Source organism: Gymnoscopelus braueri, assembly GCF_963280865.1.
Source record: "Gymnoscopelus braueri genome assembly, chromosome: 22".
Taxonomy (NCBI): Eukaryota; Metazoa; Chordata; class Actinopteri; order Myctophiformes; family Myctophidae; genus Gymnoscopelus; species Gymnoscopelus braueri.
In genome coordinates, this window is record NC_137624.1 from 3,034,187 (window position 1) to 3,046,914 (window position 12,728).

Below are 12,728 nucleotides of genomic sequence, written 5' to 3' on the forward strand. Positions count from 1 at the left end.
GAAAACTCTCAGCTCCGAACTCAACAAGATCTGCATCTGGCTCTCTGACAACAAACTTTCATTACACCTGGGTAAAACTGAATCCATCCTCTTTGGGTCCAGTCCTAACCTTAGCAAGGCAGAGAGTTTCACGATCAAAGTGGGTGATGATGTCATCAAAAGAAAGGATGAAATTACCTACCTGGGCTCCATCTTGGAGGCAAACCTCTCTGGTAACAAAAACGCAGAAAAAGTGATCAAAAATGTCAACCAAACAACACGCTATTTGTGGAGGATTGATCGCCTAGTCAGTAAGAATACTCTGAAGATTCTTGCAGGGGCCCTCATTCAAGGTCATTATGATTATGCATGCACTTCATGGTATCACAACACCTCCAAGGCCTTAAAAACAAGGCTCCAAACATCCCAAAACAAACTTGTAAGGCTACTTCTTGGCCTCAATCACAGAACCCATCTAACCCCTGCTCATTTTGCTAGGATTGGATGGCTTAGGGTTGAGGACAGAGTACAGCAACTTGCTATGGGCCTGGTCTTCAAGATACACCACAACATTGGGATCCCCCTGTATTTGTCAAAATACTTCCAAAATGTTAATGCAGTCCATGATCATAACACCAGAGGCAGCTCCACAAATCATGTTCAACCCAGATTTGGCTCAACTAAGGGAATGAACTCGTTCTCATGCTATACATCAAAAATGTGGAATGCCCTACCAAAAGGAGTAAAGGAGTGTAAAACCCTACTCACTTTCAAAACTGCCCTAAAGATACACCTTCAGGAGGCTGCAATTCGAAAATGGCCCCTGTCTAAAGTCTTAACCTACCCCCCCCCTACCCCCCCCATCCTTCATTTTCCTCTTTTGTATATATATATATATATATATATTTTTTTTTTTTTTCTCTCGTCATACCAGTAACCTGAAAGCTGATTGTATGACATTCTGTATAGTAGTGTGTATATCTGTCTGCCTCTTATATGACATCATGATTTGTGTGCATGGGGTTCTCATCTTAAACAAGCTTAGTGCTTAATGAGAGTTTCCAGTTTAGTAGACCTTGTATTGTGAATTTGTACTTCCATGTACTGTTATGTACTGTCATGTACTATTCTCATGTCTTTCTAAATAAACTACATGAATCAATCAACACAGTTTAATAATTCACATTGGTATGTGAAATGACCTTAATAGCGGTATGTCAACAGGCAAGCTTTACTTTTTCTAGGGTGTACAATATAATAGACAATACAAATCCCACTATAATTTTTCTATAAAGACCAACAACAGAATAATGTACAATATACATGTCTTTTCCCCGCAATTATTTCAATTTTGGACAATTTTGCTGCCTTGGAGAATTTGCTGTGCTGTCGCGCCATCTAGTGGCAACAATCTCCTCTTTCTGAACATGATTGGGGTAAAGTGCCATGAGTGTAGTGGGACCAATTTAGGCAGTGGTGGAAAAGTATATACTCATGGAACGTTTATTATTTCATTACATAGATACTAATGAAGGCTCTGTTCCATTTCATGTAACACTGTGGTACTCAAACTTTTGAATTTCAAGGACCCCAGCTCTAAGAGTGTACAAATGGAACCTTACAGGTCCATTTGGTTCCATTTGTACACACTCAGAGTTACACACCTTTAAGGGGACATGTAGAACCCCCCCTCAAAGAACCATGAGGGTCAATGGACCACACTTTGAGACCCACTGGTGTAGCAGAGTGTTTCCAGTGAGCCAACTGTACACTGGCGTATGGTGGGTTCTAACGTTGACCGGGCCAGATTCTTAAACCCCCTCCCCCCAAGGGGGGGGGGGATTTTTTCCCCCTGGGGGAGCAGGGTTTTACAGACCGGGCCATGGCCTCGTTGGCCCCAATGAGAATACGCCTCTGAGCCAACATGCACAATATCAGCACCATGACTTTGTTTGACCAGAATGGAACAGAGCCTTCATTAGAATCATTGGTAACACCTGAGAAAGAAGTAAGGAAGACGCCCAAATTCTCTCCAAAACAACATCCCAGTGTCCCTGATGAGAAGCATTAACTCTCGGTGGACCGCAGCCTGCTTACTCAGCAACTACCCACGACCTCTTGTTAAGGCCTGGGCAAGTGAGCCATGAACATTCAGCAAAAATAACAGATCTACAAGCTCACAATGCTACTCAATGCTATGTGTGAGGTGAGCTTGTAGATCTGCCATTTTTGTTGCATATTATCCTGAAGAACACACTTTGTGGTGAAACATACTTTTATTAAAAGCTCACTGTATTTTGGCCATGAATTGTGCGACTGTAACATGTACATTTGTCATGTAACCACGTGTGGAAATTAATGGTGGAGATTAACTATAAGTACTTTCACTCAAGTGCTATACTTAAGAAAATGTTGTGGTAATTTTACTTTACTTAAAGGAGCATTTCACCCCTGGAAGAAACTGCAATCACTCAATGGTAATAGTATTTGTAGTAGATAACAGTAGCACAATTTAAAATTCGCATACAAACAGCATGCCAGTGTTGCCATGTCTGCTTATTATAAGCGGCTTCTTTCTAAAATGTAGTTGATATTTGGGCTTGTTTCCAAATGTTTTGATTGTTGTTTAAACTAGTAGTTCTCAAACATGTTCATGTATTTTTCCACAGACCCCCATCTGAAATTATAATTTATGCCAGGGAGCCCCTAACAAATATTACATACAAATATACATTACAAATATTCCACATTTTGCACTTTTTCCCCCTCAAGATTTTTTTGTAAATAGCAGATCTACAAGCTCACAATGGGTCGCGAAGCGTTGTGAGCTTGTAGATCGGCAATTTTCAAATATATAATATCCAATGTCTAGGTAAAGTGCTCTTGGCCTAGTTATCTTCTTTTGGGCTTTTTTTCATAGACCTGGTTGCTTATTTCTCTCACAATATCTGGCAACACTGGCCGAAGAACGTGTACCTCGCACACGTTCATCTAGTTACATATTATGTCCAAGGATTCGAATCGTTAGTGATGTCACATCACTGATAAATCCTTGGTATCTTTATGCAGTTCTACTTCCGTGTCGCATAGTAGTGCCATCACTGTCGAATCCTTGGTATTGTGATCCTAGCCTTTCGCGACGGTGTTTGTTTACCAGCGCCGCCACTCCACGCTGTATTTTGGTTTTTTTTCACACTTGCGCTTATGAAACACTAAACAGGATTATTATTTCATGTCAACATTCAAGTACAACTATCAGAAGATAACTCAGGTAAAGTAATGCCTCACTCTGCAAGGGGGGTTGCCCGCTGGCTGCAGCTAATGGGAGTGGCCGAGTGTGGAAAGAAGGTTGAACAAAGTGTTAAGGTAACTCCGCACCAAACAGACTCGTCCAGACTATTGCAGACTACTCCAGACTGCAACAGACTGGTATTCGGTTGGCAAAAGTTGGCATTTAAGTCTGTCAGCCGACTGGCCATTCATGTGCTAATTTGACTTTTAGCCTGCCAGCGTTGCCAGGTCTGCTTATTATAAGCGACTTTGGGCTTGTTTCCCTGCAAAGCCACTTGTTCCCAGCGTTTTTTCTTCACTGACGTGCAGTGGTGTAAAGTAACTAGTACATTTACTCAAGTACTGTACTTAAGTACAATTTTGAGGTACTTTTACTTTACTGGAGTATTTCCAATTGTCTATACCTTGTACTCCACAACAATTATTTGAAATGTTTAGTTACTTTGCAGATATAAATCATTATGAAACATACATTAACCACTTTAGCCCTATTTTATACCTATAAGCTATTTGAAAATAGCAGATCTACAAGCTCACAACGTGTTGCGATGCACGCGTTCTGAGCTTGTAGATCTGCTATTTTCAAACATTTTTGTACTTTTACTTTTGGTACTTTAAGTACATTTTTATACCAATACTTTAGTACTTTTACTCAAGTAAATGTTGAATTCCGGACTTTTACTTGTAACAGACTCAGAGTACATCTATTGCATTCAAGCCTGGAATTTCGTCATTTTAGGGGCAAGGCCACTTGGCCTTTGGTGTTGTAATTTTTTGGAGGGCACAAAGGCCCTGCCCGGCCTTCCTGCCAGGGCAGGAAGGCCGGGCAGGGCTTCAAAATAAATAAATAAAGATTTTTAAGTCCAAAAATGATTTTTAAGTCCACGGAAATAATGCATTTAACTTGAAGGTTAAGGATGATTGTATTTTAATATATTATAAGAATAGTATAACTATCTGTGAAATATAACCCATTTATTTCACAAAATAATGTGTTGGCAAATGACCAATATTTAGTTATATAGGTCTCAATATGTCACATTCAGCCCTGGACTTCACTGACTGAAGTAGGGGTCACATTAATCACATTATATTCACAGAATGTATTTTACCCACAAGTTATTTTCATTCAAATGAAATGTGAATGAACTTGCACTAATAATGACTTTAGTTGATTTTTCACTCTTTAAAATATAGTATTTCTTAATTATTGATAATTACAGCTTGTAGATTGGCTATTTTCACGATTTTAAATTGTTTTTAAATAATAATAAAAAAGGAACATACAAGATTTCCACCCGACAGCCATAATATGTAGCCAATATATGGTTCTGTATCAGTATATGAGTCCGTTTTTGCAGATTTCATTCTAATTGGCTACTATGCCTGAATATGAATTTCATGAGCCTGGGTAGGTCACCCTGGCTTGGCGGAGATATGCCCTGTAGCGCATGCACACTCCGCACAGCATGCACACTCCGCACAGCAGCAGCAGGTGAAAGCAATTCACTTAAACGAGGGTTGTGTTGCACACCAAAAAACGGACTAAAACTGTCACATTGTTGACAAATGAACAGGGGACTGGTGTCTAAAAAAAAACGTATTGACAGGAAAATCGCGCATTGATACTTTTACTCAAGTAAAACATTTGAGTACTTTTTCCACCACTGCTGACATGTACACAACATTTTTGAAAACTAATTTACCAGTGGTGTAAAGTAACTAAGTACATTTACTTAAGTACTGTACTTAAGTACAGTGTTGAGGTATTTGTGCTTTACTTGAGTATTTCCAATTGCCAATACTTTTACTTCTACTCCACTACATCTCAGAGGCAAATATTGTACTTTTACTCCACTACAATTATTTTAAAACTTTAGTTACTAGTTAATTTGCAGATATAAATTATGATATTATGAAACATTAACCATTTAGCTCTATTTATGCCTAGCCTATTTGAAAATAGCAGATCTACAAGCTCACAATGCTGTGAGCTTGTAGATCTGCTATTTTCAAACATTAGTAGGCTACTTTTACTTTTAGTACATTTTGATACTAATACTTTTGTTCTTTTACTCAAGTAAATTTTGCATTGAGGACTTTTACTTGTAACAGAGTACTTCTACATTGCGGTATTGATACTTTTACTTAAGTAAAACATTTGAGTACTTTTTCCACCGCCGTAATTTACACACCTGCTCCCAATAAATTACATCACCACAGCGCAAAAGTATAGGTCAAATCAATCAATCTCTCTCTCTCTGGGAGCAACAACAAGAAACAGTGAATGTAGGTTTTCATAGACATTACCAGCGCCGCCACTCCACGCTGTATTTTGGTTTTTTTTCACACTTGCGCTTATGAAACACTAAACAGGATTATTATTTCATGTCAACATTCAAGTACAACTATCAGAAGATAACTCAGGTAAAGTAATGCCTCACTCTGCAAGGGGGGTTGCCCGCTGGCTGCAGCTAATGGGAGTGGCCGAGTGGGGAAAGAAGGTTGAACAAAGTGTTACAGACACCCCTTGGGGCTGTCTTTGGAGCTGGTCTGACTGAGAGAGGATCTTGTTTCTTGAGTCCTAAACTTAATTAAAATAAGCTCTAGTTGCAAAATCGGCGAAATGTCCCATAAGTGTTGACATTTTAAGATGTTTTACTCCTAATCCACTTCATCGCAGAGACAAATTTGGCCTTAAGAGGGTTCCAACAACTTGGGATGCCCAAAAAACTATTGGGTCTCTTCTGATAGCCGCCAAATATGGTTAAGATGGGGTAATGGGTCATGGGTCTGATCCCGGGCACTGCCAACTCAGTGTATGCGTAGCACGGCTTGGGTGCGGCAAGTTGTGCAGCAAGAACTGGGAGCTGATGGTAGGTGTGGCGCTCCACCTCAGCAATCCATCTCCCAGGGTCTAGCACATTGTAACAGGGACAGAGTCCCACGTTATCGGCTGATACCGGCAATAAGCCTCTCCCGACTTACTTATTATACTATAAGGAAAATTGAGTTTTCTTCCGCATTGCTGGACAGACTTGAAGCATCATAGAGAAAGAACAAATCAACACATATTTAGCATTCACAACTGAACTGAAATACATTCACATGTCATAATATTTGACAATTTGGTCTTGAAAGTAATTAAATTACAACTTTAGAAATGTGCAGATACCCTGCATACACTTACGTATACTGTATGCTGGTTTGTTTACTGTAGAGTGAGAAAAAAAATTGCACAGATAAAACTAAACATCTAGGGACCCCCCTACATAATTTGGTGAACCCCCTGAGAGTCCCGACCCCCTGTATACTGACTAGCCAATGACAATGCTCCTGTGGCAGGGCAGAAAGTTTACAAACATGTACTGTACATCAATATGATAAAATATAAATATAATACATTAATATAAAATAAAACATCTAGCCTACTGCACATCCAAACAATAAAATACCAGGTATAGGAGAGAAGAACAGAACAGGTGAAAGACAGAAAAATAGAGTCTGCACACTGGATAATGCTCCCATGAATATTTATTGTAAAACCACCAAATATGTTGTTTCAAACATAGAACTCTTCTTCTGTAGCAAATCTAAGACAGTTAGATGTACAACAAAATATACATTCATCAACGTGACAACATAAACCAAAACCCCAAAATTACGCAAACTGAATGTATGCAACTCTGTGTTGAGAAATAAATCTGCAAATAATTACAATAGCTGATTTCTTTTGAAGAATCACAATTTCCATCTTCTATAATTGAGAACATAATAACTACAGTACATAATAGAGACAATTAATAACGTAATAATTGCAAAATCTTTGCATAGTTTCAATTAAATAATGTGTAGTAGTAGTATTGACAATTAAATGTTGTTTTATTCCTGATAGATATGAATCCTGCACATTAATAAACAAAAACGTCAAGTTTAACTTAAACCTGAATGCCATTAAATATACTTACTTGTACCAAAGACATATGCACAATTCTTCAGTCTCACAGAAAGGGATGTATGCTAAATAGTAAATACTTAATGAAATTAAGCACTCAATTTACCACAATAGTCTTTGGTTGAAATTCAGACATGTAAAGTTAAGTTCTTGTATTTCAATAGAATGCATGTGTTAGAATTCAATATCTTGACTGACAATAAAACTTGCATCAATCTCCTCATTAGGACAATTAACCTGTAAATTAACCCTTCTATACACACATTTGTTTCTTACATGGAAACAAACCTTTCATGTCAAACTAAGGATTAGTCTAATTGGTATGACTGACAGGAGAGACGATCAGAGGAGCTGAGTTTTTACCAGCATTATTAAGACATGGACTGAAGTATGGATAGAGTTTGTCAGTGAAGGTGCAGCCAGTGAAAGAGTAGAGATGAACTCTAGTCTCCACATCATAAAAGGAGACCAGGCCCTCCTCATAATCCACAAACACTCCCACTTTCTGGAGCTCCTCTCTGACAGGGAGGAGGACAGGAGGGCCAGCATTAGCTATGTACTCATTTCCATTCCTCAACACAATAGACCAGTAACCATTGTTGGATATCAGTGTGATCGCTCCCTTCCTGTTGATGGACTCCTTGACCACTCCTAAACTCCAGCCAGTCTTCCGTTTAACCTGAACCTCATAGTAAAACCTTCCTGAAGAGAAGCTTTGTTTTCCTAAGACACAGGGACATGAAGAGAATCTCTCTTTGTTGTCTGGGAGATTCTTTCTTATGTTTCCATGACTCACTTGTTTTCCATCCTCAGTAAGGATGAGTTTGCAGTGTGCTGTATCAGGGTCCAGAGTTACATCCACTGCATATTGCTGGATCCTCCTCAGCTCAGCATCACGCAGGTTATTCTCCATCTCTTGACTGAGTGTCTTCTCCAGCTGAACCACAGCTGTCCTCACAGTGCCCACATATGAAGACTGACGGACATTGACCTTTGTCCAGTCCTTGGTGGGTGGAGGGGTGTTGATGGATGTGAAGTTCTGGAGGAGGTGGAGGTGGTCTTCAGTGCGTGAGAGCTGATTCAGCTCAAAGCTTCTCTTCTTTAATTCAATGATTTCTTGTTGCAGCTCCTTGATGAAGCCTTCAGTCTGTTTTTCTGTTGTTTTCTGCTTCTGTTCAATCACATCAATGAGCTCAGCCTGGCTTCTCTCAATACAGCTGATCAGAGAAGTGAAGACCTGCACACTGTCTGCTTTCTCTCTGTCTGCATCTTTCTTACTGAGCTCTACTGAGTGTTTGACCTCCTGAATCTTCACTTGTCTTTCCTGGATCATCTGCTGAACTTCAGCCTCTGTCTTTCCCAGCTCAGCCTTCTTTTCTTCAAATTCTTTTTCCAGAGAGACAATTTGATGGAACTTGTGGTCTGACTCTGACAAACAGAACTGACAAACACACATGTGGTCAGTCTTACAGAACAGCTCCAGAGGTCTGTCATGTTTCTTACACATAAAGTCTTCCAGGTTCTTTACAGGGTCGATTAGTTTGTGTCGTTTTAACCCTGTGAGTCTCTGATGAGGCTCCAGGTGAGTCTCACAGTAGGAGGTCAGACACACCAAGCAGGACTTCAGGGCTTTGAGTTTGGTCTCAGTACAGATGTCACAGGACACTTCATCTGGTTCAGCAGGATCTTGTTTTGTGTTGGAAGGTGTTTTCAGCTGCTTTGACTTCCTGAACTGATCAGCCATCTCAGAGAAGATCTTATTAACAGAGAATTCTGGTCTTGTATAGAAGGTTTCGTTACATAGTGGACACTGACACACATCCTTAGTGTCCCAGTAATGTGTGATACAGGTGTTACAGTAGTTGTGTCCACATGGAGTGGTGATTGGATCAGTGAACACATCCAGACAGATGGAACACAGGAACTGCTCTTCAGACAGGAGACAGCTGGCAGACTCCATGTCTATACACTGAAAATAAAAATGAAACAAATTTAGTTGGCCGGAAATTATGTTTTTGCCCTGGTCCGTCTGTGTGTCTGTGAGCAGCTAATCTCTGGCACCGTTGCACTAATCAGCGATTGGATCGGTCAGATTCCTTTCCGATCTGCTATGATTTGCAGGACCTGTATAGTCACTATATGCCTCATCTAATTCAGTGGTTCTCAAACTTTTTAGTGCCAAGGATCCCCCAATTTGATATATATTACATTTATCTGCACATTTTTAATATCAAACATATAGGATAAAGGGGTTACAATGATTGTGATGCTGTATCACATTTGCTGGGGACCCCTGGAACCCCCTCAACGAACCCTGGGGGTCCCCGGAACCCACTTTGAAAACCAATGATGTTCTAGTTGAATTAGGCAATCTAAGTCATGTTTATCTGCCTTTATTCATATCTGCCACACTCTACTCTCCTAACACTGCTGATTCATCCTGTCTTACTATGTTCTCATTCTATCAGAATGCTTGTTACATTCAAAATAATGTCTGCCTAAGTCAAAAAGTTGACTTCAAATGACCAGGCAGAAAGTGACTTTGGAATGTAACAAGCGTTCTGATAGGCTGAGGTCATAGGCAATAGGGCACAATGAAGCAGCAGTTAGGAGGGTAGAGTTAGGCAGAAATGTCACAAAATTATGTAGGCAATTTTGCTATGAGGCTAACAATATACTTCTCTAGTTGTGAATTTGATCTGGGTCATAGTAACTGACCCACATATGGCTACTCTGTACTTCATGGGAACTCGTCATGTTTTACCAAAGATTGGACTGGGGAATTGAATATGGAAATCAGGGAAGATCTTGCCTGGATACATTTTAATGTAAATATTATTCTCTCTTAATGAATAATTAATCATTATCTTTATTACTCACCAGTGTTTAAGTTGTCAGTATTTGTGTAAAACGTTGTGTTGAAAGGTTTAGTAGAGTGAGTTGCTGCCACCAAACTAGTTTCACTGTTAACTTTCGTTTCACTAGATTTCCGTCACTGAGGAACTCCTACTTGTGCTGTAGCTGTTAACCCTTTACTGACACACTTGCAGGGGCCCTCATACAAGGTTATTACGATTATGCATGCTCCTCATGGTATCACAACACCACCAACCAAGGCCTTAAAAACAAGGCTCCAAACATCCCAAAACAAACTAGTAAGGCTACTTCTTGGCCTCGATCACAAAACCCATCTAACCCCTGCTCATTTTGCTAGGATTGGATGGCTTAGGGTTGAGGACAGAGTACAGCAACTTACAATGGTCCTGGTCTTCAAGATACACCACAACATTGGTATCCCCCTGTATTTGTCAAAATACTTCCAAAACGTTAATGAAGTCCACGATCATAACACCAGAGGCAGCTCCACGAATCATGTTCAACCCAGATTTGGCTCAACAAAGGGAATGAACTCGTTCTCATGCTATTCAACAAAAATGTGGAATGCCCTAAAAGGAGTAAAGGAGTGTAAAACCCTACTCACTTTCAAAACTGCCCTATAGATACACCTTCAGGAGGCTGCGATTCGAAAATGGCCCCTGTCTAAGTCTTAACCTACCCCCCCCCCCAACTATCAGAATGCTTGTTACATTCAAAATAATTTCTGCCCAAGTCAAAAAGTTGACTTAAAATGACCAGACTAAAGATACACCTTTAGTCACCATTTTTGTTCTTCTCTTGTACATATTTTTCACTCTTCATACCAGTAACCTGTAAGCTGATTGTATGACGTTCTGTATAGTAGTGTGTATATCTGTCTGTCTCTTATATGTCATCATGATTTGTGTGCATGGGGATCTCATCTTAAACAAGCTCAGTGCTTAATGAGTCTTCCAGTTTAGTAGACCTTGTATTGTGAATTTGTACTTCCATGTACTGTTGTTCTCATGTCTTACTAAATAAAATGCATCAATCAATCAATCAATCAAACAACTGGTGGAGGAAGAAGTAGGCTTGCGAGCCCCACTGGTTGGGTACCTTGGTGAACAGAGCCAGTTCTTCGCCTACTTCTTTGATATACTCCGGGAGTTTATTGTCTCTGTACGTAGGCGTTGTCAGTCATTTGATCAAAGTACTGCTGTAGAACCACATCTGTGTAGGAATACTTATGTAAAGGACAAAAGTGGTGAAAAAAGTACTTTTTTAAAAAACTTTAAGTATCAATACTGCAATGTAGAAATCAAAACATTACTTAAACTACCAAAAGTAGAAAGTACTCATTACAGGATGTCCCATATTTCACAAGTTTTCAAATGTATAGCCTAAAAATCTTTTGGAAATAGCAAATCTACAAGCTCACAACGCCTCGCAGGTTGTGAGCTTGTAGATCGGCTAGAGGTTGTTTGGTGTAGCGGGGGAAAAAGAGCAGACCAAATACAGAGTGAAAGGTCAAGTCTTTTAAGAATTGACAGTTTAAGTGGTTAAATGTCTGGAAATGCACATGAACATGAATCCAACATACTAACAAAACATGATTTACACAACACTGATGATAGTGCTGTTAAACAAGTCTATGAAGCTATATATGAAATCTATGAAAAGGTTTAATCTGCAACACAATTTTATACAATATGTAGTGAGAGTGCCTGCTTAACCTCTCTCTCAGCTAAGGGGTCCTTGGCCTGAAAAACGCTGAAGACCCCTGGGCTAGTTTATACTGCCAGTGGTCAGTAGAGGGCAGTGCAGTCTACATGTGGTGTGAGCAGCATGCCCTGAGTAGCAGCAGACATACACAGTCAATGTTTAAAGTATCTCTCCAGTTCAGTTATTACATTATCAAAACCTGAGAACTGTGATTACTCATTCTGACTGGTTATCACTTAAACGTTGCAGTAGGGGGTCACTTTGATGTGTGAAAAATTATCTCTGATGTTACTTTGTTTTGGTAGGTAATTGTTAACTGCACAGAGCTGAGATGCCAACATCCAGAAAGTCTGCCTCTGCAAAGTGAACTGTTCTCAAACTACAGTCTCATATCACCCTGAAGGGCCTGATTGGGACGGTACCTCATGGAGCAGTCACCTTCATTTCAGACCTGTATGCTGGCTCCATCAGTGACAAAGAGCTGTTTAAGCAGTCAGGCCTCTAAGGCCTGCTGACAGATGAGATGACTATGATGGCTGACAAGGGATTTTTGATTGATGACTGTATATCCCTGGTAAACTGTATCGCCCACCCTTCTTCCTCTCAAAACAGCCAGATGCCAGCGGAACAGGTAAAGAAATCCCAGGAGATTGTGCACCTTCCAGTCCACATTGAAAGACCAATAGGCTCTATGCACACTAGCCGTATTGGCAAGAAATTGGGCCTCTTCCTTACTTCCTTCACAGGTTTTACCAATGATACTAATGAAGGCTCTGTAGCACAGTGGCTCTCAAACCTTTTAATGTCAAGGACCCCCCATAACTCTTGAGTGTACAAATGGAACCAAATGGAACCTTACGGGTCCAACATGTGCATTTGTCATGTAACGTTGTGGAAATTAATGGTAGAAGTTAAGTGCTAT

General features: G+C 40.0%; 1 protein-coding gene across 3 annotated transcripts in view; it reads right to left on the bottom strand.

Annotated features, from left to right (window-relative positions):
- Positions 1–7,538: 7,538 nt before the first annotated feature.
- Positions 7,539–12,728, bottom strand: part of LOC308077706 (zinc finger protein RFP-like) — a gene marked incomplete at its 3' end in the record, with an annotated part of 39,094 nt that continues 33,904 nt past the window's right edge. For 2 of the 3 annotated variants that reach the window (XM_080418575.1, XM_080418576.1), the window contains exon 2: positions 7,539–9,194. In XM_080418575.1, the coding sequence (XP_080274701.1) occupies positions 7,539–9,185 (1,647 nt within the window). In that variant the 5' untranslated portion in view covers positions 9,186–9,194. Of the gene's footprint in view, positions 9,195–10,105; positions 10,184–12,728 lie in introns of those variants that run through there. The other variant, XM_080418574.1, reaches the window with a different exon arrangement.